Genomic DNA, 25505 nt, shown 5'->3' with positions numbered 1-25505 from the left:
GAACTTTTCCATTAAAAAAAAAATTAGATATAGCCATTTCTCTACACTTCACACAGGTATAAGAAGGTTTCTTTTCTATAAAAAGAAATTTTAATTACTACATCAGATTTCACAAGGTGGTAAATCAGTGACTGAAGCCATGAGCACAGTACTTTGTAAGGGCAATAGAGCCAAAGCTTCCTACTTTTTAAAAGCTTTAAGTAGCACCTCAGGCTTCCATCTCACTTTGTAGTTAGGAGACTCAAGCAACAACTTAATAGACTGAAAATAGAAGCCTTTATACAGGCTTCCAGTGGATTTCTTCTGCTTAATTCCAGTATCTTGATAAACATGGAGTGCCTGCATTTTCTTATGCTCAACACAAGTAAGCTCAATCAGTTCTATGCTACTCAGGATCTGTACGGTGAAAAATTTGGGCCTGTTTCCAGACAGATTTGAGGATTAAAAAAAATAGGGTTTTTATGAACACTTTACAGTTTTAAAATTCAGGGCTAGTTAACATTAATTTATGCTACCAAAATAGGCAGACAGATCTTCATGTTCCAGCTGAAACTGCCACAGAATGCTTGGTTGATTCCTAACTTCTTTCCTATATTCCAAATTACTGCTACTTTGTTTTGTTTTCAACAAATCTGAAAAGTGCTCTAAATATAGCTCCTGCACTTGGGAGTCAGCACCAGAAAACACATGAACGTGTGTGGACAGAATTTCAGCAAATAAGGCTTTAGTATACAGAGTCTTTGGTAACAGCAGTTTAAAAGCTGCCTGCATTCCAAAAGTTATTCTCTCTTGTGACAGAAAAATCCCTAATTGCTACAAAAGATACTAAGATTTCCATGCTTTTGTATCTGAGTAGTGTCAAGATGTTCAAACCTAGAAACCATGAACTAGAATAGATATATTTGTTTGAATTTTACTTTCCCACAAGTTACTAGCATCTCTCTCATTGGGGGGGGGAAGGTGGGAATAAAGACCAAAAAAAGCACTTTAAAACTCAGTAAGAATATTCATGTTCATCCCACTAAAGTTAACACAAAGCCAATAATGAAGCAACAGATTCAGCCACTCTTGGAAGTTGTTAGTGATTCAGAAATGTGCTGCACTGGAACACAACATAGTAGTTGAATAGCTACACTCTTGTTTATAACAGATTAAACAGACTGTGAATAGGCACTTTCAGTTATGTACATAGTTGTCCAAGTCACAGAAATTATACCTGTGAGAATTGATTGGTCTACTCTTAGAGTTGTAGATTTGATAGAAGTAATTCTTATGTCAGCAGGAACCTTGTCTCCAACTACAAAGGAATGAATAAGACAAAGTTAGAATTTTGTTATTTGAGCAATTTATAACCAGCTTCTATTGGCCAGAAAATGATTTTCCAGTCACTGTTCAGATGACTAAGATCCCTAACAGATTAATGTTTCTGTGGTTTGCAGTACTCCCATTTTCTGAGTATCCAATACATTTGGGCAATTTAGATTTGCCTTCAAGATCTCTACCCCTACGTAACCTCAAAGAAAGAAGTTGTAAATCACTGGATTGTTTTTCTAATCACATGACTACCACTTGACAGTGAAGGGAAAACACTCTCAAGAGAAAGATATCCATTTTAGAATGCATATTTATAAACAATCAAACCCTGTAGCTAAGGTGAAATGAAATTTCCTTTTCAGAACAACTGTCCTGGGAAGTCTTCTACTTTTCTCTGTGCCTACAGTCAGTCTTAGGCTCTCCAGTGATCAGAATGTTATCCACATTTATTTATTGAAGAAATAAAAAGAAGTTGTACTTTCCCTTGGCACCAATTGTGAGAATAACATGCTTCTGCAAATCTGCTCTTTTGATGTTGTACTTTGAATACTGCCAGATGTTTCAGAGTTGGAAGCAAATTACAGATCATATACTATCTTTATTTTTCAGTGGCACTATTTTATAAAGTATACCACAATCCATATCTCACATAATTTTCACAGAACTCTATGCTATGTTATCTTCTAATCAAAACACCTCTGCTATCAAGTGTTTCGAATCACAGAATCACCAAGGTTGGAAGAGACCTCAAAGATCATCAAGTCCAACCTGTCACCACAGACCTCATGACTAAACCATGGCACCAAGTGCCACGTCCAATCCCCTCCTGAACGCCTCCAGGGATGGTGACTCCACCACCTCCCTGGGCAGCACATTCCAATGGTGAACTACTCAAAGAATTGTCTCCTCACCTCCAGCCTAAACTTCCCCTGGCACAGCTTGAGACTGTGTCCTCTTGTTCTGTTGTTGCTTGAGAGAAGAGAACAACCCCCTCCTGGCTACAACCACCCTTCAGGTAGTTGTAGACAGCAGTAAGGTCTCCCCTGAGCCTCCTCTTCTCCAGGCTAAACAATCCCAGCTCCCTCAGCCTCTCCTCATAGGGCTTGTGTTCAAGGCCTCTCCCCAGCCTCATTGCCCTTCTCTGGACACATTCAAGTGTCACGCTCAAGACACCAAAGCAGCAGATAGTACAAATTAACAGCACACTCCTGAAGATGACAGAGAGCAATTAAGTGGCCAATTTAGCTCCAGCATCTCTATCATCCCATAATTAATTCTTCCACCTTCTTTCTCATATCTAGCTTTAAGAGCTAAAGCCCCACCATTTTGTGACTACCGCAGATAAATGGCTACATGCAAATTAACTTGGTAAAGCATATTAATGAGAGCCTCATTTCTGACTCATACAGGGGGGGTTCTACATTCTGCATGTTGAATGCATATAATCAAGCACTCCTAACAATGTTAGCACTGCAAGTACTCAAGTGACAGCTTCCTTTTTATAATAAAATAATGCAAAGAAACAACCAAAGGAGAATAGACAGCTAGAAAGAGCTGTAGATGGGACTTCATGTCCCTGCAGTAAAATTAAAACAAGCTGCAATTCCTGCAGGAACTGCTTATGCAACTAACAGCAATAAAGCACATTAGTGGTGTCCCAGCCTTAGAACATAGAACCACTCACACAGGAAAACCATGGAACAAACTGCTGAAGAGGACAATAAAGTGCTACTTCAAATGTTAAGTAAACTTGCACCACGTGATTTTTTGGTAAGGTCAAAGAAATCCCAGCCACTAAAATCATCAGACTGAAGTTTTGCTTGTAGACTTAGCTGTGTATTTTTGTAAGCATACATTTATGAAAGGATCCAGTAAATAGCCACAAGTTCCCTTTTTGTATCCTTATAGAATGTGAAAACTAATTTAAGCCACAATGCCCTTGAGCAGCAAGGGAAAATAGCATTAGACAAACAGTGACCTAGGCCAAAAATGGCAAAACTATTCAATATGGTCTCCTGATGTCATGAGGAAGGTTCTATGCAGACAAGAAGTAGCAGCTGGTTTTTAGCTACCACTGAACAACAGGCTAGTGCCTCAGTGCAATGTGGTGTAATGCCTGTCCATCTGCATAGATGTTTTCAAAGTACTTCAAGCAGCTGGGAAGCTACAGACAACTGCACTATACTGCCACATTTGTCAACACTGTCAAAGACTTCATCACTCCATAACACAAAAAACAACCTGTTAAAAAAATATGTCTTAAAGCATTGAGGTAGCTGGTCAGAACATATGGCAGAGTTTACAAATGATTTTCCAACCTACTTTTGAACAGCTAAGTTGTTCAAACTCAAACAGCGTATTCATAAGACCTAATGTACTAGGAGAGAACTCTGCTCCAAAAGACTTTTGATAGTTGAGCATCCACATTTCCATAAAAACTACTACTATCATTATCAATTTCCTAAATCACCAGGACTGATGTGTTAAATTTATTATAATACTGCAGCTTTCTAAGTTTATCTCAGCAATTTAAGATAAGACATTATTCACTAGCCATCTCCCTTGGAAAAGGCTCTAGTGAAATATTCAAGGCATTCCCAACAGGCAGGAAAGCTGTACATCAGGGTCAGTTACAGAACTATTTTAAGCAGCTCTTAGCAAAATAACAGCCATGACAAAGTAATTTATAGTCTTGAATATACTTTTATGAGCATAACTGAAACTGAATATAGATAGGAAATAATCTCGTAATAGATAGGAACCCACAGGAAATTTTTAGTGAGCGGTCTAGTGCAGATCTCACTCACACAAGGAAGGCATGTGAAAAACTGGGGGGAGTTTATTGGTTTTTGAAGGGGCTTTTAAATTACATTTCAGTCTACAGAACCAGCAGTACACCCAGACTCGAAAGACAAAAGAAATTAAAAAGGTAGACACGTATTTGTGTTGCTCAGTACAGAGCTGCTACAGTCTCAATGGTTATAATCCCAGGGTTTTACATGTGGAGTACCAAGTTCAGCTGCAGAAGTGTTTTCATCCATTATTTTAACCAATAGTTTTAATCCCAGAGTCACTTCATTTCTCCAAAAGCTCTGAAGAAATCAAATGGGCTGCTTTCAAAGCTGCCCAGATACATGTTCTTAAAGAATAGTTAGGCCAAATATTTAGCTATTCATTCACAGCGTTTCTAACTATAAAACCCACTGCTTCTTGGAAGAGTGAAATAGCAGGATCTGGTTCAGATCATTACAGCTTTGTTCATAAGAATACATTCATCCCCAGAACACAAACATTTTAGGATTTTAATACTGAACTGATGCCCCTTTTACTTTAACAATTTTCAGGATCGCAACAATACAAAACATTTAATTTCAGAACATGTTTGAGCCACTGACTGGAAGACCTCTATAGCCAGAACGCACTACTAGTGTGTTGCGGCCTGATCAGCCTGTGGTTTAAGGAGCCCAGGAAGACAAGCAGAAGTGACAGGGCACATATTCTACAAGCAATGAAGCTGGAGGGAAAATAAACTATTAAAGCCATGCGGATTTCAGGCTCTCTATTTTTAGCTGGATCTGGGTATGAACAAAGAACTTTAGACTACATCAGGATTGTACTTCTCTTTCAAGTATCAAATGATATTCTGTATGTTCTAAACAAAATTGTTGGCTACGGTAGACTCAGGAAGCAGTATTAACTTTATCCCCACCCCAAGCCACTATGGTATCCGAACATCCTTAAAGCAAAACTGCTCCTCCAAATGTGTACTTTGAACACTGATACCAGCTCTGTTAACCGCCTCTGATTCATCCCACAACTGAAGACTTCCTTAGAGGTTCACAGACAAGTACATTATGAAAAGTTGCTAAGTTTGGATTCCTTTTTATATTAATGTACAAGAACAATTTGTCTTCTTGGCAAAGAAAGCGAGCTGTTTGCAAAAAGCCCATCTAAGTGATTGCAGAGGATTGAAGTATTTTTTTCTGTGCAAGTCAGAGTGATTGTTGCTATACAACACATCTTAAACACTTTCTTACTTGTGTTTATCATTAACCAAAGCTGGTGACCTATATCAGCTATTACTAGGTTGGGGTTGAACTGGACTTCTGCAATCAAGAGCGAGTTCCACTCTATTTAGCCACTGTTGTCCAACTTGATATAGTTTCTTTTTAGACAAGTTCTGAAGAAATGAGATACTATTTCAACATATGTCTGAACAACTGGGGAACACAAACAGTTCTTTAACCTGAATAAACACATCCCTAAAACAACTTCCAGAAAACACTGAATAAAGAGGAAAAAAAAAAATCCCCAATGTATAAAATTGTATCATTTCACCTCTTAAGCATCTTAATAGATTAAGGTTCTTGGCTGACAAATTCCATGTTATTTTGATTAAGACACGATGGTCTTTCTCCTGCTTTATTAAGATGCTTTAATTTCATCAGGCTAGGGTAGAAACACTATCAAATTCAGCTGATATAACCTACCACACCACTATTAAAATATCTCCAATTCAAAATGCACTACGTGTGAGTTTTAGCCATCAAAACGGAAAAGGAATTAGCTCTTTTGCCACAAAATATCAAATATTAGGAAGTATTTTAGCTGTTTCAACATTACATACTATAATAGGTACAGCTACTTAAACCACTTTTCCCAATGAGATCTTTAGCCTGTATGATCAGTTATTCCAAAGTTATTCCCCTCTCTTGACCAAATATAAGAGTCTTCACCCTCTAATGTGAGGACAAACCATCATGTGATTATTTACTAACAAGCTGAGGCAACTGAAACTTCTTATATGAAGTATGAGTATCACCCCAAGGTTTACAAATTAAAAATGAGAAGCCTTAAAATAATAAATATGGAATGCTACATCCTTTAAGCAAGCAATTTTTTTTTTTCCCCTGGGGGAGTGTAATAGTTAAAACTTACACGAGGACAGCACGGCCTGCCTCCATTAAGAGTTATAGCTATTGCAACACAACTGGGTTTTATATTAAACTTCCTTAACACGAGCTCACTTTAGCTCTTCTTCCTCTTTTGCATGCATACAATCTAGTCTTCCTATTGTGCTGGATTTCCTTAGCCCATCATGAACTTAATTTGTCTTCCGTAGTAACAGGTTGTAAGTATTTAACACTTCCTGAACAGGGTATAATAAAATGCTACCAAAACCCAGCAGCTTTACCAATCAGGAAGATTTGAGTCCACTTACACTTTTATAAAAGGCCATGAGTGGCTGTGAAACATTTTTTCTCAGCCTGAATTTCCACTCCAAACCAGGAAGATATTTATTTTCAATACAACAAAGATTATAATAGCACTAGTCTGCTCAGTTTTAACCATACTAGTAATGTTCACTGCCAAGGTGACGAGAGAATACATTTGAACACACTCATTTCCAGACAAGGTTTATGAAACAGCCCTCTCCATCATATGCCATTCTGAATTCTGGACAGACAGAAAATATCCAAGGAGCTGACTGTGCAGTGCATAGATAATCCTAAAAACTGTTTGAAGTTTAAAAATATATCTCAAATCCCCCCACTTACACATATTGCATTCTTATCAACAAAAATCAAAGGCAGAAAAAGTTTAGCTTTCTGGGAGCAAAGTATTTTAAGATGAAAACTGCAGGTTATATTGAGCAAAATCTTAATACTATACTAAACAGTACCTAGGATTTCAATTTACTGAAATATTTGGGTTTAATTTTCTACCTTATTTCTCATTCTGTAAAAACATCCAATGTCATTTCTCTGAAGAGGGCACCAGAACATAAGATGTGCCAGTGGACAGGAACTGATACCCTGCCGGGAAGTTTGCACATGTTTCTAATCTGAATTTGCCTGGCTATAAAACAATGCATCTGTTTCTATCACTGTCTTCTAGATGGAAAACTCTTGTCATCTACAAAAATATCTAACAGCAGAAAGAACAAGTTTATAAGTTAAGCTTCAATTATTGATAGATCAGGTAGATAACAATGATAGCTTCATACCAAAGCTAAAGTCCTGTTTCCAGTTAGGCTGCCTTTGGTTAACACAAGAACAGTAAGAATTCTAGAAGTGCAGGATAGCTCCAAGTGTAAGTATTCTTTAGCTTTAAAAATGCTTGCTTTACCAGACTGATATGGTATTAACAGAACATTATCTTGATGTTCAAGCATTTTGTTCAGTACTATTTGTGCTTTTAATAAACCCCTGCTGCAATGTCAGTTCCAATCAAAGTATAGAACATGAGGCATGTTCTGAATTCAAACAATTAAAACAGAATTACTTTCACTATTTTTACTTAATAGTTTGGCAACTATGGAGGAAAATTCCACAAGAACTGGGAAAAAAAAAATAAATTAAAAACCCAAAAAGCATCAGAGCCATGTTTCCTAAGTTTTCAAAAGTGTGTTGAAAGCAACAAGTTTAGGCTGTGCCCTGACTTGAACCTCACGTAACTCCAGACTTCAGTGGAGTATGGAATGGAGTTTGGACTGCCTATGGCTATTTCAAACCTGCCTCTGATGTGACATAATACTCACTGAAGCTCACAGATTTATATACTACTTATATGTGTATTTATTAACCACTGATCTTGCTTCCATACTTTCTGGTTCAAAAGCAGTACTTTATGGAGAAAGAAAAACCTTTAAAAACCAAATGATCAGCACTCTGTTCTTCTCATTGTTCTTTTTAAAGAGCAAACACACCACCACCACCCCACAACATCACACAGTCATAAGGACCTAGACATTTTGCAACATCCATGTTTGTTGCTTATGGAGAAATTGTAGCTCTTCATAACCACACTGGGGTTTGATGTAATTCACCTTTAAGAATCTTCCTTCCCAATCTTCCTCACCTCTAAAATTTTCCTCTCCTTAAAGTTATCTGTAGCTCAGGAGAAGTCTTACAGCGCTCTATAGTTAGAATTAAAAGTCTCAGAATATAGTTCTTGCATATTTCATGTCAGGTATAAACTTACACCCAAGTCTTCTGGAGTACACACTAATTTAGTAAGCAACAGTTTCTGGGACCTCTGTGTGTATCTAAGCTGTCGAGTACTTACAAATTTAATGGATGACAAGAAATATCATTCAGCACCTCACAGAAAAGAACAACTGTGACTGCAGTTTAGTCACTTAGAGATTACAACAAATGATCATTCATTTAATAAATTACAAGAACCCAGATAAACTGTATCTAAAATAGAACATTTGAGACAAAAATACCACAAAAGTGAACAAAGTTCATTTCTCTTCCCCAAAGTGCTTCGTTAAAACTAAATTATTTGCAATCAGTTTATCCCAATTTGTCAGACTGGGCTTTGTACAAAACTTCTAAGAGCTAAGAACTCTGGTTTTAACTTTCTCTTTAAAGTGTCATTTTAATCAAGACAAACGAAAACCTCAGCTAAAACAAAGGGCACCTTTAGTCTATTATGATAGCCACTAGTTACAAATTTAAAGTACATCCTCCCATAAACCTAAGCTTTTATAGCACACGATAATCCATTTTAAGACAGGCCAACTGAGAAGCCATTTGAGGACAGCATCTGGATTTTTTTCAGTTCATCAATTCCAAGAAACAAACAGTGTAGCTTAGTAACTCTCATACATGACAGTTCTGAGTACTATGCCCACCAGAGGTCTGCAAACAAATTAAAAGCATCCATCCCAAACCTGTCACCCCAACTTCATCTCAAAGCTCCTGTTAATTGTGAAATATCTTTTTCCACCATCTCTGCTGCAGTGGACATGGAAAAATATCTTCCTAACATATACAGTTAAGAAATTCATTTCTGCACAGTCTCTGATCAGATCTACGGTGCCTGCTAATACACATCCAAAATTTTAGTGTAGCTTTTAATGTTGGGTTTGTAGCTACTAGACATAAGGACCAGTAATTGCTCATCAAGAGTTGTGCAGTATCTCTATGCATGCTGATTCCCAGAAGCCACATAAAACAGTAGGTTATCTATCAGTTAAGTGACAGTAATTCAGGTTATTCCGTATTTACGGCAAGGTGACAACACAGACCTGCTCTTTCCCCTGTTACTCCAAGTCAAATAAGCCAACATGTTCCCTCTGTTTACAGATTAACGACTCCATCTTTCAGGAGCTTTATTTTAGATGAAGCAGACTGTAGATTTTGATTGTGTTCATTATATAGATTATTCAAATAGCCTATGGAGCCCAATTAAAAACTAGTAGTATAAACCATTATTGCAATGTCCTTGGGTTAGGCTAAGCCACACAGGTTATTTTCAAAAGGTTCAAAGCTACCAAAAATACAGAACTATTTTGGAAATGGTTCCATGCTACTTATTCTCAGGCAACGTAAAGAGGGACGTATAATTCCCCTCCTTTCCCCCTAACTGCAGTATGCATCTACCAATTAATACCACAGAGTTATCTATGTGTCAGACTCACATATAGCTACCCCAATTTAATGCTATAACAGCTTTGTTAAATACAGCTCTTTCAAAGTGGGAGACCTGTAGAACGTTGTTCAAAATTAGATATCAGCACAGGGGAGAAACCCATCACCTGGCTATTTATGCCACTTGCTTCAAAGATATTTGCCTGGACACACAAATGTCATTGGCACTTTGCCCAGAATTCCATACCCAGATATGTATCCTAGCATGAAGTGCTCTGTCACTTCCCTACATGGTCATCTTTTTGCAAACACCATGTCAAAGGCCATCGCAGTACTCGTATGCCAGAGGCAAGGGCATGCACAGAGTCTCTCTCACCTCCAGCTCTTGACACCAGTGCTGGTAACAGGCTGTACTGCTCTTCTCTGCTGCCTCAGTGGCTTTTCCCAGTTTGATTACAATTAAAAATTTCATCATTGTCTATCTACAAGTTAGAATTTGTTTCAGTATCCAAGTTCATATTTTACTTGAACAGTTCTGTATTAAACATCCACATGATCTACACTTAGTCACCTTCACTTGAAACTGCAGTTGATTATATTTGCTAATTTAACATGATGAGTGCTTAAGACTACCGTGGGATTGCTCCACACACCAGTTTTTTAACCAGTATAAGCTTCTATGGTCAGTTAACAAGGCACATCACCTACCTTAAATAACAGAAGTTGGACAATCTTTGGTTCTCTACCCAAACATACTAGTTTAAGCATGCCCTTTTTAAAATAAGAAAGCAAACAGCCAACCAGCTCAACACAGACTGTCAGACACTGTTCTGCAAGCAGATTTTTAAGCAATTCAACAGAAACCCTATGAAAAATAGGGTATTATGCTCAAGACAGCTAGACAGCGCTTATCCAATTAATTTCTGTCCTTCAGACAGACCTTTTAAAGACATGGCACAAATAATTGATTTTATTGATATTGACAATATGCAGCAAGGAGTAAAAGCTCTCACACGCCCCAGGGTAAGATGAAAAATTCAATCTCTACCTCTTCTGAAATCTCAAAGAATCAAGCAGGAAATTTGATGTGCTCCACACACCTGGCAAAGCAGCAAAATCCAGCATTTTTCCTCAGTGAGATATCCCAAAACAGTACAAAATACATAGTCATCAATTTGCAATACCACCACTTTCAAGTACCAAAAAACGCAACCACAAGGTATTCTGACAACATAAACTGCTTCCAAAAATATCATTCCATGGCTGACATCTAAAAAATCAGGATAAAGACTTGGACTAGACACATACAGCAGAATCTAATTTATACAGTTCTGTTTCCCTCAAAAGGACACAGAAAATGTCAGCTGCCAGCACAAAAATCTCATTGCAGGTCAGGGATTTGATTGTGCAGTCAGTAATAGGGAGTCAAAACAGCAGAGTAAGTGACAAGGTTATCATAATTCACCCTTCATTTCACCTCAGCACTTCGTATTTGTACTTGTTCTTCACCAGCAGATGCTAAGAAGCAACTAGCTTCAGCCCTCAGGAGCTTTATGCTCCAAGTTACCCCAGCTAGGGCTGCTGTAGCTGAATCATCCTATGCACAAAACAGGCTTGAGACAGGGCTCAGCAAATGTTAAAGTTTCTCAAGGAATGAAAGCTGGGCAGACAGCCAACACCAACTTCATTTTGAGTGCATACTCTCTCTGCCTGCTAATTAAAATAGGCTAGTCAAGCTTAAGGGTATATATTTATCTCCTCCTGAGACGGCTACCACCTCTAAAAGCAAAGTGACACTAACAGAAAGTTTGATGTACACCTCAAATTGCTCTCAAAGGAACAATCACACACTTAACAGTTGATAGTGACCTACAAAATACAAGTACATCATCACTCCTGACAAAAACCACCTAGTTTTATCTGGGAAGGAATAGGAAACACTCAAGTTCTCTGAACTGGTCTTAGTCAGTGACAAGTTATTGATATGGCATTATTACCAAAATGAACTTCTGTGATTTTGCACTCCTTCCAAATAAAGGTACACCTTTTAGGGCAAATCCATGTTATTAGAAAGCTTGAGGCAAGTCCAATCTTTAAAGACCAGTATTTCAAATGCTTGCACTGGAGGAACAGGAAGCTCTGCTTTTTATAGCTATTTGCAGTCTCCTATAGAGCAACAGGCAAAAGCAGCAATGAAGAATGATGAAAGATGAGAAAACAATGATGTCACATGCTAGTCATACTAGCCGAGAGTACAAAGGAAGACATTTGTAAGAAGCTGAAAGGCACTGATACCCCATGTTTTAAGAGACAGAAAGAGCTTTCAGATGAAACTGTTTCCTTAAATAAAGGACAGAGCATGGCTAAAAAAAATTTGAAGTTTCTGCCTTACAGAACCTACAGGAACTGAACACATTTAAAAGCAAGGAAAAGAGTATTTTGTGATCAAAACCAGATAGGTTATAAAACAGTCTGAACCCAGTTTAGAAAAATACAATTTTACAGTTGTGACAAGTGTTAAAACCTGTAACTCCAATTAAGATGCTTTGTGTTTAGACCTACCAATTAAACCAACCAGCAACTTGAAAAACAATCCCCTCAGTGCAAATGCACATTTAAGGTAATTACAGATGAACAGAAGCAAGGCTGTTTGCAAGTAAAGCATATACTTAAGTCTTTGAAAACTCCCCCCCAGGGTCTTAAATCATTAAGACAAGGCCCCCACAACAATTCTGTAATACAAGTATGTACTACATAATTGAGCCATACCTGCCACTTCCACAATGTCACCCGGGACAATGTCTCTTGCTTTAATCCTCTGTACGCTCTTCCGGTCTTGTCGATACACTTTGCCCATTTCTGGCTCATATTCTTTAAGAGCTTCAATAGCATTTTCAGCATTTCTTTCCTGAAAGGACAGCAAATATATGCCATTTTTAAATTCAAGGAAAAATAAGTTATGTCAGATCCAATTTTCCAAAATCATCGCCTACATGACTACTACTGACTTAGCTCAGCTACATTTAATAATACAGAAAAATTACATGACCCCATCCCTTATGAGGTTGCTGACTGGAAATCACAACATAATTCAGGTATTAGTGGGTACTTAGAACCTAGAAGTTGTTTATCTAAACCCTGCATCATTTCCCATCAAGAGTATCCACTGTATGTTGCTATGGGGAGGCCATGCAAAGTGTTCTATGTAACATAAGGACACTTTTTGAGACAGAAAACAGCACTAAGCAGAACTGACTCATGGTATAGACTTGTCTCAGCTGTACCTCACCAGCTGGAGCTACTTCCATGCAGACTGAAGTGGAATGAGTTTCACTTAATGATACAAATCAATGGTCAAGTAAAGACAAAGTTCAGACAATGTGTTAGCAACTTTGTTTCAGCAAATGAAACCACACTAAGGTGACTAGAAACTTCTACACAGTCTTTTACCAGCTTAAGCTTTGATGAATCCCCATACAGGCCAATCTTTTTATTGCCACTAACACAATGGCTTTCCTATCCCAAGTGCAATTCTCTCAGCTAGGCAATACCTGAGATTGGTATCAATATTGTGATGCTACCTAGATAAAGGATCACATAAGAAACCAACAGCTTATCAGTGTTCCTAGTCTAGCTCTTGGAGAAGTAACTTATTTTCCAGCCTATTGACAAGTACAAACGTCATACACTCCTGATGATTACAGATAATGCTAAGGGTGCACATAGTTTTAAGAATATCTGCCCTAAGATACCAGCCTGTTCACAGAGTGAAAAAAAAAAAAAAAAAAAAAATCTCTCCTGCATGTATCAAAGAACAAATCTAATCATCAGAAATTCAAAGGTTGAGGTACTGTCACATAATGCAGCTGTAAAACAGCATTACCAAAGCCACACTGAAGGAATAAGATTTACCTGGCATGGCTCAGTGGCTGATACTGCCCCTCTCTCTCAGGGCCAACTAGAAGTCAGCATTAGGCAAAAACTTAGATGTACAAAAGAAATAAAGGTTAAACTGAATTTTTCCTTCCAAAAGGAGAAATAGGGAAGAATTAAAGATGATTCAGCTAGGACAGCCAGCTTAGTGTTAGACTGCATCTTTTGTTCCCAGTTTGCTTGAAGTTACAGTAGTCAGACTATCTTGCCAACCACTGAAGTACTAGCAGATGGCACTTATGGAAAAACACATGTGACAGGAAAGGTTGAAGAGGGCTGAGCTAAGACAATAACTCAGTTGCTCAAATCCTACAGTACCTGTAGAAACAGATACATTTATGGGTGGAGACTACCCGCTGTGACTTATTTTCCACGCACATTAGAACAAGAGAATGAGTCACCTCATGTGCACAGCTAACCTATTGCACCATTAAGTTCACTGCACAGAGAAATGTACATATATAATGAGTACTCTTTGCACACAGTGACACAAAATAATCAAACCATACAGCTTCACCTTACATTTCATGCTTAAAATTCCTACATGCAGAATTTTAAAGTCAAAGTTTCAAATTAAAGATTGATTCACACAATTGCTTTATGAAGATTTGAATAAATGATGACACTTAAGAAGGCAGTGCTGTCATCCTGTGATTGACATTCCTTCATCCCTCCATACAAGCTTTAGCAAGCTGGGTACTGCTAAGAACTGAATTTTGAGGTTAGTCTCCAGTTAGCTTACTTTAGCTAATACAAAGCAGAGAGCAGGAATATGCAGCTATGCCACTAAATGCCACATCTGGTGGCTTCCAGGGTGTAGGCTCCTCTCTAAGACATTTTAACCTGTTAACAAGGCTCTTCCTCTTTAGTTTTGTTGTTGTTCTGGACAGATTTGCCTTTGTTTTTGAAGCATGAAACTCAGTATGCTAAGATAGCATTTAATTATTTCACATTAACATCATCCCTTACAAATAAACAAGCATAGTGAACAAAAACCCCCAGAACTCCCCCCAAACTTAGGAAAAAATTACCATTAAATGCTAGAAAAATAATTTAATAAAATAATGCCCTGTCTTAAGTGAATAATTTTGTTTCAGCATCAAGAAGTTTTAGAATGTTACTGATGTTACTGCTGACAGGATTTATAAGAAGCCATCTATTTCATCTCACAGCTGATAATGTAGGCACATTGTCGTGGTGTTTAGGTGCATTCATAAGAACCCTCTGCCTTTTGACAGACAAGAGTCTTTAGATGTACACTCAATAGTTATTATAGTAATTGAACAGAAAGAATTAATACTGTATTGAATGTATTAATACAGATTCTGAAACACAGCAGTTGATGCAGGAGGAAGCAGAAGAGGAACTAGATTAAAAATGTTCTGTCCTTTTTTCCGTAGTGTCAGGACAATTCCCCCCCCCAAGCTCATCCAATTGATTGTTTCTTAGCTATGCAATATTTGAGTTATTCTCTGAATTCAGCCTCTCATTCTGCACTGTCTAGTTTATGTGTTCACCAGTGTGTGGCGAAACACTGATGGGCACTTTGCCTCTTTGGCAATACTTCTGAAGTTTTGATTTCATCTTTAAGACAACACTTTCTGTCCAGAAGTTTTATGGTATGTTGACTCACAGGAATCTAAAGTTAGCAACACGTTTTACCTGCACTGAATGAAGCACATGACACTACACTGCACAGCCCTTCCTCTTAAAAAAAACCACCACAAAACGTTTGAGATTGGATGTAAAAATAATTGCATACCTGCCACACTCCTACAATTGCATTGGCTACTAATATAAGTAAGATTACAAAAGGCTCTACAAATGCTGTGATGGTTTCTTCACCTTCTTCAAACCAGGCCAGGACCTGTAAGAGAGAAACAATGATTTAAATTACTGCTTTACAGAAGACCAGGTAAATTTCAGCCTGAGGTTTAACTGTTTTGACTTGAGCAATTCTGGAAATCTCTCCATCTTCCAAGGTGTAGTTCTGCAATTCATGAATGAATTGGCAATATGCAATGGAAAAGGAGGAAAATAATCTTTACTAAAGCAGTACAAAGGTCATTTCCAAGGCTGTTAAAGGAGAAAGCTATTTATTTGGGAAACAGATTGCTCCTTTTGCTTCACAAATGAAAGCAGAAGTTGTGACAACTTTGACAGAACTTGAGTTTTAACCAATCTAATTGTTCTTTACCAATAACTTAGGCACACAAGTATTTTTTACAAGTTTTCAATGAGATATGAAAAACAAGCATCTTAAATACAAGCAGAGCCTTATTGAGGCACCTAAGTGAATTGTGTAGTTACACCTTAAGTTGAATTCTGAGCTGAGTAGCTGATAAAACCTAAAATTGGATTTTAAAATGTGTTATCAGCTTGTGCACTTGAATAAGAGGCTCCACAGATTTGATTTTAATTAATTTGCTTTTAGAATTACACTCTAGTTTTAGGCTTCTGCCCTTCACTTGATTTGAATGGGTTTGTGTCAGGGCCTCTGTAGAGTTCTGCAGTTACTGAAGTCAAGCTAACATGACCAGAGAGGAAGAGCTTTTTCATCAACATTTCGAACAACAGGAAGCCTGGAAAGTGACAGTAAATAGGAACAACGTGTTGAGATAATTAGGGCTGGTAGTCAGGCAACAGCACTCTGAATGACTCAAGGACTGCAGCGAGCAAACCGTTACTAAAGCAAGTGCCGTAATTCCACCAACATGCTGCTCAGAGCTATTGCTCAATTGTGAAACACTCCAGGATGTTAAAAGGAAGGAGCAGCAGCACGAAAGCCTCAAGCAGAAAACAGACTGTCAAGCAAATCCAATGCAACAACAAATTTTTATTGCAAAAGAATAAACTTTTAAGATCTAGGTTATGATTAAGACGGAAGTGTTCCAACTGGCAAAACAACATTTTGAGGGTCTGCGTAATCCCTCTGGCGAACAGATTTTGTTAGGATTTCTTATACTCTCTACATCTTGGTATTTCTTCCCTCTTCCCACACCACTAATCTCCAATTCCAGTAACAACTTCTGCCATTTGACCTGCTGGAACAGTCCTACAGATCTACATTGTAGTCTGCACTTCATGTACCAGAGCACCGTTGCCTCTTAGGAAAGGCTAATGGTACACCTCCAGTTTGCTCAGCATACACAAGGTCACACTACCACCAGAAAAGCTGCTTACTATCTATTTCTTCCCTCTTTATTGGGAGTTCTGTAAAACCCACTTTTTCTTCCAACAAAGCAATAAATTCAATCATTTTGTGACATTCTTAACAGAGCAGGCACCTACCAGGTTAACTGGAATAAAGTATCTGCTTTACACAATGCTAAACCATAATCTTTTCAGGCTGCAGACAACATGTGTTGTAAAGCAACACTGAGAAAGCTGCAATTTTAAGAGGTAAAGAAAACAGTGACAGCAAGATCCAAGTTTATCAAGGAGAACCAAATTGAAGTCTCCAAGGGATCTTTTCTTTCAATAAGCCATTGTTTCAGAATGAGCAGATGAACTCAGACTGGAGATCCTGACAGGAGAGAGCTGAGCTTTTCAAGGTGCATTGTTGGCTTTTTAGGCAAAATTATCAATCTGAGATTAAAACAAACCAGCTAGCTGGTCCTGCAAGCCAGCAACACACATTTCTCTCCCATAAAGTTCCCACACAATCTAAGCTCTAGTTCCAGAATATTTTAGTAAACATAGACTTAGAAATAACAGAATATGTTTTGCGTTCTTGGTTTTATTATAGCAGACTACAGATACATTAACACTTCTTTTAGGACAGTTGTGATACACAACACATTCTGCTGTAACAGATCAGGTTTATTATTTGGTAGTATCCTGAAGTGAAAACAAAACCACAGTAAGAAACAAAGAAAGCAGAACAAGGAATACAAGGTGTGTTTTGTAACAACAGATCATACACTGAAAAACCTCGTGGAGACCAGACAATTCTTGTCCAAGGCATTCACAGACCTTGTCACATAGTTTCTACTAGCATGATTTTAAGACCCTAGAGAACTTTACACTGAATACTACTCAGAAGGACCCCACCATATTTCAGCCCTAATCACTTTAAGACTCACATGTACAACAGCTTAATTTCCAGGTCATTGATCTCCAATGTACTGTTCAAGGCAGTATGGCCAGTAAGTAAAGTTACCAGGTATTTAAAAAGCTTGAATGACTAGGAAAAGAGGGAGGTAATTGCTCAGGAGAAGTGCAAGACTGAAAATACAAAGGAAATTAATAGTAAGACATAGAGGTCTCCTATCAACAGCCAACATAAGTAGCTTAAAGGACAACTTTCATTCAGCATATTTGCTTTAGGGTTGCTAGAGCTATAGCTCGCAGAAGCCTATTTTAGTCAAAGCCTAATGAAGTTGACTTGAAGGACACTAAGCTGAAAAACACACAATGACAGGCAAATAGCCCTTAGTTTTCACTGCTACTTGAAAAAAAGAGGGCAAAGGTACAATGCAGAAGTCAGTCAGCAATGAGGTGACTACTGATGAAAACAGCGGGAACAGAAGCATCCTTTCAGCTTTCTACATTTCTACAAGGTAAATATCTCTGTATTGTCAGGTGGGTTACGGACACAAGTAATCTCAGATGACTACTTATCACGAAGCAACAAAACAGAATTGAAGAATAGAACCTTGAAGACAGAATTCCATTGCCCAGCAGGCAGCACCCACTTAGCATTAACAGAGGAAAAGCAAACAGTTTGTTGTCAGCAACCTAACCAGGTTGTGTTTGGTTTTCATTCTGACAATAGAAAATTAGAAGCGAAGTGGGAGAGTAAGATTTCACCCTAACAAAGAGAAACCCTGGAGTAGGTAAAGCAGATTATGTAGAACTATGGACTGCTTTTAAGAGTTTTATTCTTGCAGGATATACTGTGAACTCAGGTTTAGTATATTTTGGGCAGAGTACTAACTACTGGTCAGAAAACTCTTGTTTTAGTAATTTGTCTTTTCAATACACATTAGCTTAAAAATAAGTAGGTACCAATTATTTTGTTAGTCGTGATACTTGTTCCCTATTAGTTATACTGATTCTACAAAATAATAAAGAAAAGCCTCCTGATTTTCATTCCATTATTAGAGATTTATTTGCTACCCAAGGAGAGAGAGGAGGGAAAAACACAAAACACCCCAACAGATCTTGACCACAGAAATTCAAAATTAAGAATTTCACAGACTGAAAGCACCCAAGTATGCTGTTCCCCATTTCTGAAAGTAAACCCAATACTTTCCTGTAGCAATAAGGAAAAAACAACAATACCAAACACAACAACATATAGGTATGCAAGTTTAATTTCTACAAAGAAAAATGCAATGTCAATTAATTCTCACAGGTTTATCATCCCTACTCATCAGATGGTATCTTGAGTAATCTGAGTTTAGCTAAACGCCAGTCCGTGTCATGTTCTAGTGTCCTTATCTTCTGCCACATACTCACTGCTCCTGTCCTTAACAGGTAGGTTTTTGGGTGATTTCAGGGCAAAGCCTTCAACATTTTTACTGGCATGCTACTTCTTTCAAGAGTAACTTTGCTTACCTTTTAACACATATTAGGTTATACTCATGCTAACCTACATGTTCTAACACTCTCTGGAGTAAATTATGATAGTTTTAATCTAAACACAGGTATCTGCCATTAGAAAATATTTCCAGGACATTCACTTCTAAGACAGTTTAGGAATCAAGGAAGTAATTGGCAAGAGGAAGGGGAAAATATTCTTGGGATGCTGCATTAACAGTGAAGTTCTGGGCAGAGTTTACAATCTGTGCTGCGTCTTGTAGAAGAAAATTTACTGTAAGTGTGGTAAGATTGCACAGCTAAGCTTACATCACTGTTTAAAGCACATACTTTACCAAAGAATTATATAGTGTCTATGTACACATGAAATACATATAAAGCATCCATCAGATGCACAATTAACATCTCCCAACTTGTCACAGTCATTGCTTCAGAAAAGCAAGCTGTTCTTTTATGGGAATACTGTAGATCCAAATACATGCTACAAAAGTAGCAAGAATTAAAACCCATAGTTCACTGAAAATTAAACACCTTCTTACTCACACCTATGAAGTCAGGATATGAAGGCCTTTGAACTGCTGATACACTCCACAGGTACGTTTCTGCACAGGCTTCTCAGATTCAACAGAACTCCAGGACAAGGTCGAAGCCTGTACACGGATCTACTCACTTACCATCAGAAATTATTTATATGGTTTCTCTTCAAAGCCATACTTAAGGCTTTTGCTAATTAGGCACATCTGTAACAGCAGTTCTGACTTGGAATCCAGGACATCAGATCTACAGCCACCAAACCCGCAGCATATGACCCCTACAATCAGCCAGGGTGACAGAGATTCAGCTGTTAGTCTGATTTCTTTTACTGACACGTACCTAACAGGCAGTGTGGAAGCAGGACACAAAAGGCACTTTGAATACACAGTTTATGTTGTATGTAAGAGGGGATGTTTGTGCACAAACATCTATAGCAGTTCTCAATGTTAAAAATGGCTGTTTCTTCACAGTCAGTCATGATAGCAAAATCCTAACATGATTTATGATCACAATCACCAGAAAAGCTTCCACAACAAAGCAATGATCTGTACACCTTGAGATTCTCTGCCATACCTGAATCTTCAATTTTATTTTTTAATTGATGCACAGCTGGTAAAGGACACCAGAATTTAGGAGGATGTTAATTACACCCAGTTTTTGCAGCAATACAGTCTTTATATCAACATACTCAGGAGTTCTTTACAGCTACTACAAAAGTCTCTCATGTGCTTTCATAAAAAAAAAAAGTGTTAAAACCTAAGAAAATCAGCAGATGATCACCTTCTGAGCATGGAAAAAGCCAGAAAAAACATTTTTAAAGCACCAAAACTAGAAGATATCTAGATTTTTTTTCTTTTACACTTCAAAATCTTACTACTAACATGAATTTATAGTTGTTAGCTCCTAACAGGAGACAGAAAAGGCAGAACAGTATCCCAAGGTCATACAGATACCATGCCAGCTGAACAGAAGCAGGGAACTCAGATCTAACCCACACTCCATTAGACAACAGTTTTCTCTTGATTCTACAGAAAAAATTAAGCATATTGAAAAAAGGAACTGAATTCAGCTACTAACCAAATCTTCAACAAGGGCTTGGCAATGTATGTTCTACGACCTCTGACAGTATGGTATCATACTTAGATTCAGCAATGAAAGATTAAAGTTTAGCGAATTTGATTTTTCAGTTTGTTGTAAGAAAAACAAATGATGTACCCTGGCATATAAGGTTAAACTTCTGTACTGTCATGTATCTCATGAGATGAAACACTCCTGAATTTTCAGGAACAAAAACCCCTTCTCACCCTCTAAAAGAGGAAAATGGGAAAGAAAGGGGTGGGGGGGAATATAAACAACCTGTTTATTCAATTTTTCCATAGCCACTCTGATTTTCGCAAGGCAACAGAGGAGTGAGCAAAGCACATCTGTCTCTACAGTCAAGATCAGTGCCACCAATCAGCTCAGCAATGACTTTTGGGTATACCCACACCAAAACCTAAAGCCCTTTGAAAGGGATCAGCACAGGGAGAGCTGAAGCCTGTCTTGGTGGAAGATCAGCAACACAGCATATACTGCAGCAACCACCACAGGGCAACCCTTCCCCCATCAAACAGAACAGCTTCAGAGGACATTCTCCTCTACCCATCCTAATTAGCTTGCCCTTAGCTAGAAGTCACCAGAGTTACCACTCCCTCCAAGAGCTGTAGCATTTTATTACTTTAAAAAAAAAAAGCAGTTAATTACAACTCCAAGGCAAAGTCTACTACAAACTTCTCCTCTCACCTAAACAGTTCAACATGCTGCACACTTTGTTTGTTGCCCAGCTCCCCAAGATAAATAGCTTTCAACTTCTCTCTGTACTTAGACTTTGCTCATTTTTCCAGCTTTTCCTTTACACATTATGTAAATATTGCCTAAACATGCTTTCAAAACAACAACAACAAAAATTTAAAGTGTCCTGGGTTTTAATCCTCTATGCAAAACAAGATGTCCATTTAATAACTAGACTACTCAAAGGTCAGTTACCAAATTTGGTCAACAATGGTGCCATCACAGCCGTCATCATTCTTGTCACTGTCAAAAAGCAACAACTGTCACCTTACTATTATCAGGAAGGACAGGCAACTGGAATATTCGCCATGTAAATTCTATTTGCAGTCTGCACTGCATCCAAAAATGTCTTCCAATAATTATCCACTGAGCTTGATAACGATTAACTCAAAAGCAAGAAGAATGTCCAGTTAAACACACACTTACTCAAGGTTAGTTTTCAAAGCCAACAAATCATTGGGAAATCCCACCTTAAATAAGCAAACTGGGCTGAATGAGCAGCACTTTGATACCTGCCTAGTGTAGTTACATACTTATGACTCATGCAATGAAAGATTCCCTGAGATTTTCTTTTCTAGCATACAGGAGCATCTTCGCAAGGCAACTAATTTAATGGATGACCATTTACTTCACATCTTCTACCTTTCACGAAGTAGTAACTTCAGTATGTATGGTTCTTATACACTGAAACATGTGTCATTCTGTGATACAGAAACCTAGGAAATTAAAATAGTTCATACTTACAAAAGATATGCAAGCTGCCAGCAACAAAATTCTAACTAGTAAGTCTTCAAATTGTTCAATCACAAGCTCGAGCAAGGTTTTTCCTGCAATATGTAACAAAGCCACTTAAGTATGCACATTTAAAAAAACTATTATCAACAGTAACTAGCAGAAGATCTCATGAACACGCTTACCTTCCTCAGCTGGTAACTCTGCCAGTGGAAGATTTTTTCCAGGAAGCATGTGAAAGAAAAATCATTGAAGAAACACATTAGAGCATTATAAGGCATCCACCAGACATTGGTCCTGAACTGCACACTCAGCTGGGTTGGATTTGACACTGAAAGCCCCCACCGAGGTTGCTCTTTCATTAAAGAATCTCAACAGGCCCGACAGTTTTGCATTTTAAGACATACCGGTTAGCCGGAATGTGCTAAGGGTTGTAATTCAGCCAAGTCATCACTCCAGCCAGCTGTGGGACTCCTGCTGTTGTTGCACACAAAGGGTCAAAGGCTCAAAAGGCTTTTCAAACGCTGACAAAGGTCTTCCTTCACATTCACTTACAAGAAACCCAAACCCCAAACCAAACTTAGTTGAAAACCCTCCCTCCATTTTAAGGGTATTTTCTTGTTTCTGCTCTTATTTCCTCGCAGTTAGGTTTAGCAATTTAAGAGGTACAAAAGCAGTATTAAAGCTAAAAAAACCCCACTAACACCCACCGTATGATCGTCTCATAGTTTTTCATTTTAACGCAACGGCATGGCAGTTCAAGAGGGACTAGAAAGACCAAACAGTAAGGATTCTGAAAAAGCAACATCTTATCGGCTGAATTCTGTGCCCCGGCTCGAAAGAGGAATGTAAAATAAAGGACAGAAAGGCACTAAAAAGCATGGCAAAAATGAAGGTCAGGCTGGACAAAAAAAAAACTCAAATAACCCACAGCGCTTTATTTCAGAATAGATTTCCCACCATTAAGGTGAAAGGAAACGGAGGTGACATCCTCCTTTCCAAAGCAGCCCTGTGAGCTTGGGGTATGAAAGAAACCCACGAGGTGGAGTTCAAGTCAGCCATCTTCTCTCCCTCGCTCCTATTCCGGGTCCTGTAAGAGATGCCGGCTTTGCAAATACACACGCGTTAGGCCTTGAAAAAGGGCCTCGAGAAGGATGAGCGAAAAAAAGCAAGGGGTGGAAAAGGGAGCGGAGGGAGAGGAAAACGACGAGTTGCCAGCGACAGCATCCCCGCGGCGCAGGGAGGCGAGGGGCCACTTCACCTACCGTTGGAGCCCCATTTCTCCTTCAGCTTCTTGACTTGCTCCAGGCTGAGCCCGGTGCTTTCGTTGACGCCGAAATAAGCCAAAACTTCCTCCACAGTCTTTGTGTGTGCGTTCTCCATGGCTGGTGGGGCAGGGAGCAGCAAATGGTGCCTCGCCTCTTCTTCCTCCTCAGCGGCGGCGGGCGCGGCGGCGAGCCCCCTCCTCAGCCCCTCGCTGTCTCCTCCACCACCCCCGTGCTATCACCATAGACCCCTCCCGTGACAGAGAGGAGCCCTGAGCCCACCTTAACGCCTCGCTCGTCCCGGAGAAGGCAGAAAGGGGGGGGAAAAAAAATCTTAAAATATTTTTAAAAAAAGGAAAAAAAAAAAAAGAAAAAAGAAAAAAAAAAGGGGGAAAGTCACAGCGGGGGAAAAAAAATCCCCCGCCCCCCTCCCACCCCACGCGCCCTCCAAGAGAGCCGAGCAGCCTCTCTGGCGGAGATCAGCGAGGCTTCAGGCGACCCCAGGCCTTGGGCGAACACTTGAGAGGCGTGGGCCCCGCAGATGCTGTCGCCTCAGGGACGCGGGAGGGCGTACAGGGGGCTCCGCGAGCCGGCTGCAGGGCGCGGCGGGTGCCCGCGATGGGATGGGCCGCGTCCAGGTGGCTGAATGGCCTCTCCGTTTGCCTCACCAGGCTCCGAGCCGCCCCTGCGGAGGACGATAACGGCACGCCTCACTTCGCTCGCCTCCAGAGGCGGAGGGGGAAGAAAAAAAAACGCAGTTGCCCCGCTATCCGCCTCGTCTCCGCCGGGAAGGGTCAGAATTGCCGCCCCCTCCTCTCTCTAGCAACCCGATCCTCCCCGCGCCAGCCCAGGCCGCTGTCGCCGTCACGGCTTGGGCACGCTCGCCCGACCCCCTCGCCCGGCCTCGCCGCTGACTCCCGCTCACTCCAAGAGCGCACCGGCGGCGCCTCCTCTAATGTAACTTATGGGAGCTGGGCCGCCCGGGCCCCTCTCGCCGCCGCGGCATGTGGACGCCGCTCATTGGCGGGGCGCGCGGCACGGGGCGGAGGGAAGGCGCGGCTCCGCCCGCGGCGGTGTGGCCGTGGCGGCGGCGCCTGGTTCCTCCCTGCGCAGCGCGATCTCCCGCCCACCCTCGGCTTGGAGGAGGCGGAGGAGGGTGATGCAGGCCTCATGCGGCGGCGGGAGGGCTTCCGCTCCGCAGTGGGAGAGGCCCGCAGGTGGGGTGCCCGTTTTCCCGTTCCCCCCTCCCCTTGCCCTGGCGTGAACTGCTGCGGCCGCGCTCTGTCCCAGCCTCAACCCGCGGCTGATGAGGGGCTGACGGGGGGAGCTGCACGCTGCCCGCCTCCCGCCTCTTCGTACGCGCGCTGTCGCAATAGGGCGCAAGGGTTGGCGCGCAGCAGCCGCCCAGCCGCATGTCGTGACAGGAGTGGCAGCCTGCCACTACGGATTGCCCGCATTTCTGTCGTGACTGGGGCCTGATCCAGTCAAAGGATGAGCGTGGGCTTGCCTGCACCTCTGTCGCGATAGAAACCTCATTGAGTCAAAACAGTGAAGCTGTCCTCACCTCTGGTCATGACAGGAGCCTCATCCTGTCAAAAGGGGTGTGGTGCGGCATCCAGCCATGGGTATGGCAGAGGTGTGAATTTTGAGGCCCTCGATGCTGTCACTGAAGGCGTTTGTTCCCCAGAGGTCCTGGCCCTGCTCCGATGTGGCCTGCGCTGACCCCAAGTGATGTTCTCTGCACAACTTCCCTAATTCCCACTGAAACCATCACTCACTGCCCCACCAGCATAACAGTGACACGCACACTCAGTCCTGGCTTGCACAGAGATAATGTAAGGAGGTATAAACTGCACAGTGTGATTTCAGCAGCGTGTGTGGTGCGAGATACCAGCTTTCCTCAGCCCAGTTATCTCGATAACTGACACAGGCTCCCAAACCAATATAGAACAGAAAACTGACTGATTTAGCC

The 25505-nt window shown here is 40.2% G+C and overlaps 1 protein-coding gene across 3 annotated transcripts in view; it reads right to left on the bottom strand.

Annotated features, from left to right (window-relative positions):
- Positions 1-24503, bottom strand: part of ATP2A2 (ATPase sarcoplasmic/endoplasmic reticulum Ca2+ transporting 2) — a 47083-nt gene extending 22580 nt beyond the window's left edge. For 2 of the 3 annotated variants that reach the window (XR_010990470.1, XM_068163484.1), the window contains exons 1-6: positions 23534-24502; positions 22454-22471; positions 22281-22363; positions 15391-15495; positions 12465-12603; positions 1217-1297 (exon numbers count right to left, since the gene is read on the bottom strand). Coding sequence is in view for 2 of the 3 variants with exons in the window: in XM_068163484.1 (XP_068019585.1) it covers positions 1217-1297; positions 12465-12603; positions 15391-15495; positions 22281-22363; positions 22454-22471; positions 23534-23651 (544 nt within the window). In the remaining variant the exon portion in view is untranslated. Of the gene's footprint in view, positions 1-1216; positions 1298-12464; positions 12604-15390; positions 15496-22280; positions 22364-22453; positions 22472-23533 lie in introns of all 3 variants that reach the window. The other variant, XM_068163485.1, reaches the window with a different exon arrangement.
- Positions 24504-25505: the final 1002 nt, after the last annotated feature.

The sequence above is a fragment of the Melanerpes formicivorus genome, unplaced genomic scaffold (assembly GCF_026170545.1).
Source record: "Melanerpes formicivorus ecotype bairdi unplaced genomic scaffold, bMelFor1.0.p_v2 SCAF_72, whole genome shotgun sequence".
Taxonomy (NCBI): domain Eukaryota; kingdom Metazoa; phylum Chordata; class Aves; order Piciformes; family Picidae; genus Melanerpes; species Melanerpes formicivorus.
The sequence above is the reverse complement of the archived record's forward strand: the minus strand, read 5'-3'. Positions and strand labels throughout refer to the sequence as shown.